This window comes from Lampetra fluviatilis, chromosome 6, assembly GCF_964198595.1.
Source record: "Lampetra fluviatilis chromosome 6, kcLamFluv1.1, whole genome shotgun sequence".
NCBI lineage: Eukaryota > Metazoa > Chordata > Hyperoartia > Petromyzontiformes > Petromyzontidae > Lampetra > Lampetra fluviatilis.
Window position 1 is genome coordinate 12,446,495 of NC_136280.1, and position 14,956 is coordinate 12,461,450.

Consider the following 14,956-nt stretch of genomic DNA (forward strand, 5'->3'; position numbering starts at 1 on the left):
CCCACCCCACCCTCCCCACCCAGCCCCTACCCTCCCCACCCAGCCCCTCCCTGCCTGCACGACGGACGGACACAACAATCCCCTGTGGGCTGATGTAACCAGGAGGTTCCTACTAGTAATAGTTGACTATTTGTTGGCTTCACTCTGCGGCAAACGTACTCGTATGCGTTCTTGGCTTCTGTGTTCCAATCCAGGAGCTGCACACGAACAGCCCCCGCTACATGAAGGGAAGCTACCATGACTTGAGCTATGTTATGGAGCCCAGCCGTAGCGGCATCCCACTCCGGAAAGGAGAGCACCTGGGTGAATTCAACCTGGGCTCTACCGTCGTCCTCATCTTTGAAGCCCCAGCTGACTTCACCTTCAACCTCAACGGTGGACAAAAAATTCGTTTTGGAGAGGCCCTCGGAACATCCTAGATACCCCAGTGGTCGCTACAAAAATCATTCTCGCATAACAATATGTAGCGTGCAATTTAAAGAAAAAGAACATCCGTCCAATCTGCAAATTTTAAACATGTTCTCAAAAAGCTTCACTGATGGTCATCCATCATTGTTCTAGTTTTTTTGTGAGCGCAAGAAAAAGGGGCATGGGTTGGTACATTTTGTACTTTTTTACGGAAGTAATTTCAAGAGATTGATTTATTAGACGGTCAGAGAATGGGAACGATGTAAATCCGTTGGTGTAGATATTCCATATAAACAGGGATGAGGCGGAATTAAATATTTGTAACATGCTGATTTTTGGCTCTCATGCAGAATCCTCTCCACTATTGTATAATCACCTCTTGCCATATTGAATTCACAATTGGGTACCACAATGTCTCTTGCTGGAACAATCTCCCAAATTCTGTGAAGTCCTGCAATACTATAAAGTTACATTCTTTTGATTATCAGAAATGCATTTCTTGAGTGTGGTTTATTTCATGTAACCACTTTAAATGTTCGTTGCAAATCACTGCTGTATGCAGACACATGCAAACCTGCCGGATTGATTGATAGTTGTGCTGGATGTTTGTAATTAATGTAATTTGTTTTGTAAAGTTGATCACAGGCTTTGTAGAGACTCATTACAGTGAACTCTCTCAATAAACACGTGATTTTCCATGGTTTTAATCATTTGGTCTTGCTGAAAACCCTGACGATTGGATATGTTGTATTGCAGCAGCATACGTAAAATGAGTGGGCCCCATGCCTAAAAGATCACAAACACCTATGTAGCGTTAACAAAAAATAAGTGGCCTTAAAATAAAATATATCGGTGACGTGTTGGGCAAATGGTGCCCCTTGCCCAATTAGAGACGCCAGAGAGACGGAGTGGATAATACGAGTTGGAGACTGCACTTTGCTGATGACCAGTTTTAAAATTAGAATATGAATAAATCTTCACTTAAAGCTTTCGTGACTGCAGGAATTCATATTCTTTGGTCTTTCGGTGAAGTCACGTAGATATGTGACTTTACCGAAAGACCCAAGAATAGAATATGAACAGTTACCTAATAGTAGCTATTGAATATCGGACAAACCCTTCGGTGATCAGAAAATATTACTGGTTAAATGTAGCTTTGTACTGAACCCGAATCAACGGTCATGACAACAGAGGCCACATGGAAGTCGTACGAGCGAGGTTTGCATGTCCCTCTGGGTGGTCCTTTTCTCGCCAAACGGGCTGGTTAACGCTTTCCTGTTTCCAAGACGTCTGCAAGTTGCAGAGTGTGGGTGTCACGTTCACCATTGCATCTCGTTCGTTTGTAAAGACATTGTCTTCACTGCAGAGAGCCGTAGCGACACGACTGCAGTCTTCATAGCTGGTGCTAAACTGCGCACACACCCTTCCCGCATAGCCTTGTGGGTAGCCTCGGTACGTCTTCCAGCCTGAAGACATCAACAAAATTACTTTATTTTTTATTCCGATTCTGTGCCTATGAAGGCCGGCACTGTGCCACTTTGAATATAAATTAGTAAATTTTTCTAACACTTTCAGATTATTGAGGCATTTGTATTTTACTCAATAGCGCACAATTACGCAGCTTCATATGCAAATTTTTTTACTTAATCAGAAAATGTTTTTAACGTATCGTTCTCATAAACACTCCATGGTGTAAAGGGCAGTCTCCAGCTCTTATGATCCACTCTGTCTCTGGCCTCCCTAAGTGCTATGCGGAAGGGCCATTACCCGAAAAATAGCTTATTGTATATTTATAAGGGCACTGTTCTTGACAAATGTGTTGAGTTTGTTAATTGCGTTTTTGCACCACTGCCAACGCAGCATCACGACATCTGTTTAATTACGTAGTGTTAACAGGTTATGTTTGTGATAGTTTAAATGCTGCTCCTAAGCAGGGATTAACATAAGCTTGCAGTTCTGCACTACAGGTGATGTGTGCAAATGTTAACCATCGTTAAAAAACCGTTTTGATCAGGATCATGATGAACCAGGGTCATGTGAAGAATTTTGATTGACTGTTTCTTTTTCTTTCGTTAGCTGTGATGTAACTCCCTGTACCTCATTTGGCCATCCAACGCACCATTAGGGCACATGGAAAACCCCTTAAACGAGCACATTTATCCACCTTTGGGAGGATGTATTTCACGTGTCTTTGGCATTGACCATAAGCGTTGCATTTGGTGAGGGATTAACATTACACACTGCTACTATCAGTCAAGGGATATTCACTGTAATGACAGATTACTGAGATTCACTTACACTGGTCAACACACACTTTTTCTGGCATAAGGTATTCCACCGGGTTTAAGGTAATTTTGGGGTGCTGATTCCAAATCTGGCATCAGTTTTTGTCTATCACATCAGGTTTTTGAGATATCAAATATTGCATTTTAAATAAAAACTGCAGAAGAAAAATATTAAATAAATGTGGATATCTACATACAATGATATTATAAACACACTATCCTAAAAATACAGCACCATATTTTAACACTAAAGCAGTCACTGACTCGCAAAAACTTGCAATCATAAGTGACAAAGTTAATTTTGGGTAAAATCAATGGAAATGGGGTATGCCGATAGCATAAAAATGAGATGTGATAGAGCAAATCTGAGATGAGATTTGGAATCAGCACCCTGAAATTAGTCTGAAAAAACTGCAAATGTCCAGGCCAGATTTATTTTTTTTACCAGTGTTATCTTTTAAAAGCATGCAGAGTGCACGTGTTGACATCCCCTGAGCGCCGCTGCACCGGACCAGGTGGGAAAAGGCGGTACATGCTGTGTCTGCCGTGTCAAGTGAAATCTTTGTAAATCGTGTTTATTGTGCACCGCGTATCCAAGTCCGTGTCGGCATGCCGCTCGCTTTAACCGCCAGCACCAATCTGAACGAGGCTAGGCGCATTGTCACAAGTTTTTGCAATCGCGTCTCAATGTTACACAGCGAAGACGTAAGAAGGTGAGCAACAGGGCAGTCGCCCATCAGTTCAGCCCTCTCCCTGTTGGCTGGATGGAGTCATTCTCAGTGGGTTTGACTTGCAAAGTCGCAGATGCCCAGGCAGTGCGTGTGTGGTAGCACACGCCTGAACGCAAGCAGCATAAGAAAGGCAGTTGGTGGATTGCGCTAAGATCATTCTGCCATTATGGTCGGGTGGGCTCTGGTCATTGTTGAGATATTGGGTTGAAATTTCGGCAGCCACTTGTGATTAAAACAGATTAGCCAGTTTATGGTCTCAACCTGGCCACCAGTGAGTGGAGATAAAATATACACACGTGTGTATATTGGTTTTCACTTAATTTGCCTAAATTCCAGGTCTGAGAATGTAAATATGGGTTTCAGTGTCATGCAACTACCTCATTGCGTAGTGTATGGGAAAATACTGTGCAAAATATGCAAAAAGGGTCACTGAAGTTCTGTGACAACTATCTTCAGCAGCGATTCTCTAACGCGTGCGAGTACTGTTCCGCGAGATATGCAAATGCATTCACGTGCCATGCCGATAGCGCAATTGAGAATGAGAACAAAAGACCAATAGACTAATTTCCCGAAACGAAAGGGATCGTGTATGCCATAGACCCACGTTATACAGGGGATCCCGTGGAAGGCCGTAAAGCCATTATGTTGCTGACCGAACTGCAGAGGATTTGAATGTTGTCTTCACTCGTCATCGGAGGTGATTGATGTCCGATGCACTATTTCCACAAAACACAAAACTGATTCTTGCACATGCAGAATTCTTTGTTTCCCTTGTAATAATTCAGCTTTCATAAGTTGAAGCATTTCGATTTTTTTTTATATTCGTGTACGCCTGCAATCGCTCAACGGCAATTTCGGGCTTTGGTTCGGTAAAACGCCACCTTACAATGTACTTTATTGTGCTTGTTCGATGTTGTAAAATGTGTTTATGTAAAAGCACGGCTGAATGCGCTACTTTGTGTCCGTTCAAACGTTGTAATAACTGAACCTGGCATCAGTCTATCATCCCTCCAGTCCGGGTGTTCCAGGCAACCCTGGCCCGCGTGCGTGTGCTGCATTGCGGTTAATCCAAGCCTATATGATGTGAGGAGGATCGCATTTGAACAGTTGGGTCTATTCATTTGAAAGTGAAGCTGGGACGACCGGATGGACTGAATGGTGCCATGCGTTCTGACCCCTTCTGGTGTTGTCAAAATTGGGGCAGGAGGCCGTCTCACGTGACTGTCATCTGCCTGACCAAAATGTAATGCAGTGGATTATCATGCCTTTTGCATATTTTAGAAAAGGATGTATACGACTTTTGAGGGGAGTTCGGCAAATAACCGAGCCGTGTTTAGTGAGCTGAGCTTTGGTGCCTTGCACGTGTTGGATTACTGTTAACTGCACAGGACAGTAAATTACAGCCGTCAAACTTGGTTGGATTCCACGCAGGTGGTGCTCTCACTCTGGGCTTTACAGGACTCCAGAGTGCGCTGGTGTTCTGAACCACAATGCTGTAATTACCAATCCAATGTATCATTAGTGGACGACACATGTTTTACTTTACTGCAGCCTGTGTCAGACTTGGTTCATTCATTCTGCCGCTCCAATGTCAAGATTGTCTGAATTGTGGCCAATTTACCTATGGGGTTACGTGAAGAGACTGCCGTGCTGTGAGATTCCAGGCTGGACATTGCCCTCACCAAGCACTGGCCGGACTTGGCCAGCTCTGCGCAGTGTTTTTTTTTAATGTTCGTACGTGGACCCAAGTTGTTGTGGGCAGGCTTTTAACATCGGCCCAGTGGCGTTGTTGACAAGCCCCCTCCATAGAGACGGGTCATAATCATGCTGGTTACCAGCCAATGCAAGGGTTTTTTTTTTGTCGACACTTCCATCCACTAGTAATTATTCAAACTATTGGCGTCAAGTTAACTCTGCTTCACAACGTTGGCCAATAACGCTCCGGTCTCTGCTGCGTTGATGCATTCGCTTTATCCAACTAAAATGGCTGTGTGGACATCGAGTAACTTAACTGCAACTTCGTGGTTTTACATAACCTTTATGTGAGCTTGTTTAAAATACTAATTGGATGAACCCATGATTGAGCATAGGCAGGTTACAGAGCAGGTGCTAAGAGGACCAATATTGAATAGAAACGTTACGCGATTCTGTATTCTGTAAAGCCTAGAGTCCATGCAGCACCTGTTTTCAGTGGAATTATGCACTGTTTAAGGTGTGTGTGTATGTTAAACTCTGCAACATAGGGTTGCATGCAGTCGTGTAAAAGAGTGTACAGTATACATATAATAAATGTCTAACCTAATTTATTGTTTTATATACATTGAACATTTTATTATTAGATGGCAAAGGTAATCACAGCCCACCCCATTCCTCTACCATCACTGAAACGTATTTTTGCTTAATGTGGCATCCCACCAGCTGACTTGGTCAACAATGGGTGCCTACGACAAGATCTTGATAATCTGCCTTCCTCGAACGTGCGCACGTTAGTCACCCATTGCCAGATTTCACAGGATGTAACAAATAGAGCCAGCCCATGTTCAATCCACTGTCGGATGAGTCTATTCTGTGCCCGGCAAGCATATACTGTATTCACTTGTAGGTAAAAAAAAACACATTTAAATACATTTTGGGTCAAGCTATTATAGACACAACATAATGCATGTTTAGAAATCAACTTGGAACATTCGTTGTTTTAATGACACCTATCTGGTATGTTGTTAGCGTTCTGATCCACATTGGTGGTGTCTCACAATTCCCCACGTACTATTCCACACCAATTAAATTTCGAGTTGTACCTCCTGGTGACGGTGATGCGGCCAGAAACATAACCCAGACTTGCTGGTTTGTCAGTACAATGACCTTAGCACCACACGATGTATGTTGATCTTCTTTCACACCGTACGTAACCAACCATACTAAACACTAGCAATGCAACACACACTCCTTGTACACATTGACATGTATTTGCCATGGGGGGGGGGGGGGCAGGAAACAGCCCACTGCAAGTCAACACCTGTACTCCAATAAATCCACGTATTCAATATAAATACTGAATCAGTATCCATTGCAGATACGGGAACCCCAGTTATTCAATTGGGAAATACGGAAACGCCTGGCTGTGTGCGTCTGGTTATCGTGACCAGTCCATGGACCACAATTATAAACCTCCGTTAAATTCGGCGGGGGAATTGAAAACATCGATGCAACTTTTCCCCAAGGCTGTGCTTCGGTGGTCGGACCCAAACGTCGGTGTGTGAGTTGCAATGCAAAGCCATATGCAAGAAGTAACGGTGCACAATGTTTACACACACATGCTAATCGGTGGGGGGTTTTTTGCACACAACGTAGATTTTAATAACTTTAAAAAAAGGGGTTCAAAAATGCTTAAACACTTTTTTTAAAAAAATCGCAGTTCAGCAACACACTCGTGACCGTAAAATGTGCCGCATGAGTTACTGTCCCTTTTTTTTCAAATCCTTCGAATGTCCAGCAAAACCTGCAACGATTTGAAGTCTCTTCAAATTATCCATGCACAGTCCAAGCTACAATGTTTTGCGAGAATTTCCCCCTGAAGAAGAGCAACGGGGAAAATGGTGTGCACGCACGTACGTGTGTAACACGGGATACAGCAGTGTCGTATCAAAACACCAAGAGGAAAAGTACAAATAAAAAAAAGCTTAAAAATAAACAAAATCCGGAACCCCACACTATTCAACTGGCTTCGGGTAATGGTTATAGCGAGAAGAATTCATTTCAATTGCGGAATAAATGTCAAATGTTTTCAGTCTTGTAAACGAACAAGTACTTGCCATTATTATTGGATGATAAATGTACAAATTACACGCACCTAGTTCTGACTGCCAATGTGACCTCTGGGCAGAAAAAACATTTGGAAACAGCTTTTGTAATGTCGCTAAATGCCAATCCTAAGGTCATCAATCACAGGGACAGCACATACTGGAGACTTACTTTTCATCAGTAATTTAAACTTTTAAAAATAAATTATATGATGAGTATCGGTGCATTATTGCAGCAGACATATACAGACATGCCTTTTAGCTCCAGATGTTTCGTGTTATTAAAAAAAATGCAACTGGCACAACGCGTCATTACAAATTCAGGTTTCCAGCTACGTGCCTTCAATTAAATCTTAAAGATCGCAGGTACAGAAAATGGACAGTGGGACCATGTAAGATACGGTCACTGGACAATAAACAACACAACCCTTGGTAGGTCCCCGCACATCAACAGAGATCTTTTCAACTTGCACATCCAAGCTGCGCCAGCGAGTCGAGCCAGAACTAAAGTGAAATCCTCAAGAAAAGCTAAATCTGCCTCGGGGACCCAAGCAGGACCAGGGAGCAGGATTAATAATTGTCATCATACCTTGCATCAGCCAATACTGATTAATACCGTGATACGTATGCAACCTATGACATTTATTGTGTGGGATATCAGCGACACAGTTTGGGTTTTGCAGTGGAAAAGAAAATCGTGCCTCCCGAGCCAAGCTTGGCATGGCAAGGCCCCAGCACGGTACGGTTGTACTATGGAATCAACATCATTAGCAGAGGAAACAATGCCTAAACGAAATCACTGCTGTAACTTGGTAACGCTTATTATATGCTAATTTTTGCTCCATGAATACAGGGTGAGGCTGGCTGCTCAGTCACATTTGTTTTGAAGATATGACACCTTTATCTCTTCTTGTAAGTAGCTGTTCGGTAGCATGATTTTTATGGAGATCAGAGCTCCAAATATTGCTGCCTTTGTACGAGTACATAGTGGAGAAGAGTCGTGCGTTTCTTATGGGTGTCGCACGCATAGGCGGCAGGCGTACACGCGGGCAGACACGCATGCTTTAGCTTCGCCGTTATCTACAAAATGAGAAGGCTGGAAATGTATACAGCAGCAGCACCAGCTTCACAGCCATCCCCCCCCCCGCCCAAAACAGTAACTGCAAAATATAACATGGTAATGATAAAAGCTTTTGTGTCGTGTCCACAACAGGGGAACCCAACACCCACGTTGTGTAAAAATTACATCTTTAAAACAATTCGATAATAATTCCTTTTCATATGTATTTGAATCACAAGTGGAAATAATGTTCCCTTTTCTGCATAAAAGTTGGAAGTCGGTGTATCAAGCAGTGTATGCGTACTCGCAGTTAAAAGGATGTTTGCAACTCAGAATTATAGTCTCTAACCAATTATATCAAAAACGACATATCTGTGCAGTGCATATTTACTTCTGATCAGTATTAAGAGAATTGAAACAATCGACAATGTAATACTCACTGGACTTGTTAGCAGACAAGACTAAAACAATGAAAACGTGAAATTAAATTAAAATTATTCCAGTATCCTTTTAACTTAAACCATGTTGGAGCTCACCAAGATAAGTTATCTCTTGACGTTGAAGACCATGAAATAATTTTGGCCATTTCACAATGAACAATAAACTAATCATTGCTATCGACACTGGCACAAAAAGGATAACTTGCGATTGATATCAAGGGATCTTTAATGACTGATTTACAGGGTTGATACACATTTGGAATCGTTGATAATATTGCAGGCAGGGGTTCAGGGATCTAATCCAGCGGATGTATTCACCATAAAACAATACTCGCTGTCTGCTAAACAGTGGAAATTAATGATCCTGTAATGTCACTTGCAATGACAAGACTTGTGTGCCGGCATCATGGTCCAAATTTGAAAAATTACTCGCAATTAACTATACTGAAACATACATAGTAATCTTTTCCCCCTCCTGTGAAAACTTAGTAGGACCCCCCCCCACCCCCTCCTCAATAAATGTCATGGAACTCAAGGGAGGCTTTCCTGGGTAAACAAGCAGAATAATAATGTTCCTGACAAATATTGCCAGATGAATTGACGTCTCATTGGGCGCTCAACTGGTTTAATAAAAGATACCACCTAAGTTATGATAGCATAACGTATGGATAGGACATTATGTACAAGTGTGCATGTATTGAATAAAATACGTGAAAAATATTAAATTGTATTACATTCCAGTGAATGTTCATTGTAATTAATTACTTGTCACTGTAATTTACCCTAAGAATTCTAGTTCACCCTTGCTTATTTTAAATACAAAATGAAATTTAAAAAAACACAGCTGCCCCAGAATGTTCAATTTAACACAAACAATATTTACAGAACTTGTTGGATTATTTTTTTTTCTCACTTTTTTTATTTTTACAAAAGAAAACGAGGAGCATAATAATATTTACATACCTTAGCCGGTCCTGTTACTAAATTTAACCACGTTTCAACATCCTCATTGTTTCACGTTTAAAGGCTGGCACGGTAACAGCAATTCATAGTGTAGATTTTCATTAGTGTAACAGCAAAACCCAGACCGAATATCCACTTGCGTGCTGCAGACATTAAAACCTTGGATCTTAGGCGAGCAGATTTCCTCGACACAAGCAATCGTAACGCGAGCTGACATCACAAAGTCCTACCTCTCAAAATAATCCAGATGAGGATCAGCGTTCACAATCTTGCTTTTCATGTGTCACCTTGACAATTTGCACATTTATTTAGAGATTGTGTGTTTTTTTACGCCAGTTCTGCACACTGTCCGGTGCTCATGCAACCGTTGTTGGATTTGCATTTCAGGGGCACACAGTGAGGTATAGGAGATGGGGAAACTAATACCCAAAGTCACGTCAGATAAAAAGAGATAAATTATCCTTAGAATTACGCAGAAGTACCTAAACCTCAATTCAATAATTCTTTCCATTGTGCGCTAAAATACAGTAAAGGCAGCTCACACCGTGTCATCTAAAACTGAATATGGTGTTTCACTTGTTTCACTCCTTCCACCACCAATAGAAACAAGATCCCCAACTCCTACACATCATAGCCCACAACGAGAGCACTTCTCATTAGGACCGGCTTGCGTGGGAAACTTTAAAAGAAACGGACTTGAGAACATTCCCAAAACTCTTGGAAATGGAATTCATGTACAGATATCAAAGTTTGTATTGTTTTTCTTGCCAAATTATCCACATTTTAATTGCACTGTACATTCAGTTTTGGTCAAAGAGACTTAACCTGAAAATGTCAATGTTGTAGGGAATTTATCTCAACACAAATAAAACAATAAATGTCCACGTGTTTTTGCCAAACATACCAAGACCTTGGGCTAATGGAAGCTGCACTCCATTTTAAGATCCAGACCTATGTATAACAAACTACTTGTGGATGACCGTTAGAGAACATGGCAACAATCATACATTCAAAGTACATTTCACAGCCCTTTGTCAAACTACTGCTGAATTAAAACGAGGACTTGTCTGACCGCAATTAACTCTGGTCATTGTGGTTTGGTGAAGTGCTGGGAGGGGGGGGCAGGACTGGATCACTTGCCGATCTCATCTGTGGCGGCCGACTCAAAGAGTCAAACCCAGGTGGACCAGGTTCAGTGTTGCGCACTCATAAATGCCCCCCCCCCCCAACACATTAAATGTAATAATTTACAACTAAATGTAGTTTCACGATTACATTCTTCACTTTCATCAACCGACCTTGTAATGCTGAAGACTTGCGATGCATAACGATTGGCTATTAGGTATCACTGTAATGGTTTCACACAAGCCATATCACACGAGATTGTATACCTGCAGCGGCAGTGCAGGCTACTTAAACGCCGTGACCTAATTTGTAAATTAAAAACTATGGAAATTACCAAAATAACTTTCGTTCTCAATCAGCCAAATTACCTTTGCACAGTTAGCCAGAAAAAAAAACCTCTAATGCAGCCCTCCCATTAGACCAAGGTGTCATGTTAGGCTGGAGTGTACTGACAACATTTTCGCCATATACTGTTGCTTTCCTGAGCCACGGTACCATGGTGGCTTTGTTGTCCAGGAATGGAGTACTCCTCTTTCTTACCGCTATCAAGAAAAGATTGCTCAGACTCCACACTGTCCAACATAGGATACGGTCCAGTGTTCATAACTGCTTGCAGTTCAACTTGGCAAAAAATACGGTCCTTAGTTTTAAAGATAACTATCGAGGAGTGCATAATATAAACAATGATACTGGGAGATCTACTCTGTCCTGCTGCAAGTGTCAGTGTCGTTGCTGTGTCTTGAATCACAGGCAAAGCGATGCAAAAAAATGTTACGAAGTCCAAAAACATTTTCCATAAACTTCACCAAAAATCCCAGCAATTTCCTCAAGATTTAGTCTCGTAATAACTTTCATTATAAATGAAATGCACGTAAGATATCAGCTGGCGATGACAACATTTTCAATAGGTACTAATAGCGTCCCATCGATAGCAAACTTGTCCAATTGTTTCAAGTTTTTTCCCAAGTGTGGCATGCGGTGTGGCCAGAGCACATGACGGCCATGTGCGCATGGCCAAAGGGCATTTGCACAGATCGTGTAGGCCAGGTTAGCAGCGGCCCATGCCTTCACCACACATTAGCTGCGGTCGGAAAGGAGCACGTTAGGGAAAAAAATGGTCCACGCAGCTCATGGTGCTCAACCCTCCTCGTAGAGAAGTGCGGATCGGGTGACTTCATCTTCAGAAGATATTTTTCAATGGGTGCGACTGCCTACATCAGCAACATAGATGATGACAATGACAGCAGTGGACTAGACGATGCCTGGATTGGCGATTGCAATGCGGTTTATTATCACGACGCTGATAGCAATGTGGTGAATGCTACGAGTGGTGACGACGGCGGCAGACGTTGGTGCCCAGCGATGAATGCAGCAGCGGTGTCATCGACAATGATGTTTGACGATGGATGTGTTAAAAATGTTGCGCTGTCCGAGATGACGGTAGCGACGACGATGGCGACAACTAGAGGCGACGTCGCTGCCGTTTAAGGTTTCCTCTGTGTGGCGCGCGCACTACGGGGCAGGAGTGAGAGGAGCTGGGGTGTCGGGGGGGTGCTGGTGGCGGAGTCAACCGGAGGACGCGTCCGAGTTGAGCTCCGCCTCCGAGTTGAGGTACGCCGACTGCACCACCTGGAATCCGAAAGACTCCAGCACGGACATGGACGCCCTGGCGGGGCTGCCAAGCGCTGGCCTGGCAGGCGCTGCGGGCCTGGTGCTGGCGGCCACGCAGACCGGAGAAGACGAGGGTGGGGATGAGGAGGACGACGATGAAGACGATGACGATGACGATGAAGACGACGATGACGACGACGACGATGACGACGACGACGAACTCGACGAATGCGAGGAGCGTTTTTCCAACGGTGATTTGTGCTTGCTGTGCTTGGACGACGCCTCCGACTTGGTTGACGATTTGTGGCGCTTGCCGGTATCGGCGGTGGACGTGGCCATGGTTGTGGTGGTGGTGGTTGTGGGGGCGTTGATGGAGGCGGTGTCCTGAATGGAGGTGCCTGCGTTGATAGCGGCCGGGTCTTTGCCAGGCGGCCGATCGCGGTGTTCGGCACGCACGTGCCGCTTCATCTGCGACTTGAACTTGAACCTGGTACCGCAGAGCTTGCACGCGTGCTTGTGTCCCGTGCCGGGTGGGGGGCCTCCATTGGCCGTCTCTGCTGAAAGAAGGAATCGTGTGGTGCAGGTTAAAGCAACAGACGGCATACTGTTCGTGAACCACGTTCAATTCCTGACCATGCCCTTCACGTGATTCCTTGTAAAAGTTTCCAGTTTGGTGTTTTAACATCTTAACACCTGTTTTGTTGCCAGAAACAAGGGGAAAACCTATTCTCATATTTTGAAACTGGCAAAGGAGGTCCCATGATGTAGCTGCTAAATTTGCATGTAAATGAAAGATCAGAGAAATCTTGACAAACGAAGCTGTGCGGGTGGCCATTGTATTGTGAGAGATTAGCATGTCAATGAAATAAATTTGCTTGTAAATGTAAGCTCAGAGAGAGCTCGGCAAGCACATCGCCACATGGAGGTGGAAAAGGATGGCAGGCCGCCATTTACTAATACAGCTAATGGTGGCTGTGTAAGTGAATGTAACTCAGAGAGTCGAAAATAACTGCTAACATAGGTAGGTAGGGAGGGAACATCACAGCCAGTTATGACCTAAACTGGTTGATAACGTGCTTCCAATGATTGCTCAGTTTGTACCCATCTTCTAGGCTGCAATTCTGTCTGTGTTTATATATCTGGATGACTTCATGAACGAATATTTGCTGATAGCCAGTGGGCTTGTAGAGTACCCTCGTCTTGGCAAAATCTATTTTGTGTGTGCCCACAGCATTAAAATAATGATCAGCCATGGCTGAGGTATTGGTCCTACCATGTTTCAGATCTGCCTTATGTTCACGAACCCAGTCCGAGACATGCCGCTTAGTTTCCCCAATGTAACTGCTGCCGCAAACACAGCTTAGTTTGTAGACACCGGGGTATTGCATGTCAGGGATCAGATCCTTCACAGATGGGATCAAATCACGAATTTTACGTACTGTGTTGAATCCTACCTGGATATTGTGTTTGCTCATGATTTTGGAAATATTTTTGGTGACCCCTGCTATGTATGGCAAGGTGATGGTTTTGATTGGGTCCTCAGATGGTTCTTTCCCAACGGTTGGGGTGATAGCTTTACGGATTGTGTAGTCTGAAAATCCATTCTTCTTGAGGGCTTGGTGTACGTGCTCCAGTTCACTGGCTAGGTGGTGATGGTCGGAAATGCAACGAGCTCTATGGTATAGAGTTTTGATGAGGGAATTCTTCTGGGATGGATGGTGGTGTGGGTCAGGTTTTAGGTAGGCATCCATATGGGTGGCTTTCCTGTAGTGTCCCAATGAGCCATCAGATCTCTTTTCGATTAAAACATCTAAGAATGGTAACTTGCCATCCTTTTCCACCTCCATTGTGAATTTGATGGCTGGGTGTATGATGTGGTTGAAGAATTGATCCAGAGCTGGTAGGCCATGTGGCCAGATGACGAACGTGTCATCTACGTACCTCACCCACAAGGAAGGACATTGCAAGAGGGTCTTGTCTAAATTGTCTAGTTCAAATCGGAGCAGTCTTATTCTCTCTGAGATCAGGGCTAGGCTGGCCCTGAACAAGATCCGTTTAGCATTAGGAGAAGTGACAGCAGCAAATGTGAGTGTGAAGGCGATCGGTATTACCTTGGTGTCGCGACATCTCTTCAGAAAAGTGAGCGACTCGATCGGATGAGCCTTGTCTCGAAGTTTGTTGAAAGATCTAATAGTTGTGTGGAAACCCTCCCAGTAGAGGCAGTAAAATCTTGACTTAAAGCTTTCGGGACTGCAGGAATTCATATTCTTTGGGTCTACAATGGCCACCCCCACAAATGCGTTTGTCAAGATTTCTCTGATCTCACATTTACATGCAAATTTAATTTCTAGCCCCGCCCACTGACCCTTTTGCAACACCCATCTCAAACATTTATATTTACCTGCCTTAGCAGCCCTTCCACCATTTATTCTCAGCAGCTCTCCCACTATATGTTTCACCTGATGACGATTTCTTGTGTTGCGATGGAAACGTCATGATATTATTATTTTTATTATTTTTGTTCTATCTGCGT

General features: G+C 43.4%; 2 protein-coding genes across 7 annotated transcripts in view; one reads left to right on the forward strand and one right to left on the reverse strand.

Moving 5' to 3' along the window:
* The window catches only part of PISD (phosphatidylserine decarboxylase), a 37,551-nt gene extending 33,173 nt beyond the window's left edge, over positions 1-4,378 (forward strand). For all 3 annotated transcript variants that reach the window (XM_078857743.1, XM_078857742.1, XM_078857745.1), the window contains one exon: positions 195-4,378. In XM_078857743.1, the coding sequence (XP_078713869.1) occupies positions 195-419 (225 nt within the window). In that variant the 3' untranslated portion in view covers positions 420-4,378. The remainder of the gene's footprint in view (positions 1-194) is intronic.
* A 4,873-nt stretch (positions 4,379-9,251) lies between these two features.
* LOC144933148 (uncharacterized) overlaps positions 9,252-14,956 on the reverse strand; it is a 28,429-nt gene continuing 22,724 nt past the window's right edge. For 3 of the 4 annotated variants that reach the window (XM_078857741.1, XM_078857740.1, XM_078857738.1), the window contains exon 5: positions 9,252-12,980. In XM_078857741.1, the coding sequence (XP_078713867.1) occupies positions 12,379-12,980 (602 nt within the window). In that variant the 3' untranslated portion in view covers positions 9,252-12,378. The remainder of the gene's footprint in view (positions 12,981-14,956) is intronic. The other variant, XM_078857739.1, reaches the window with a different exon arrangement.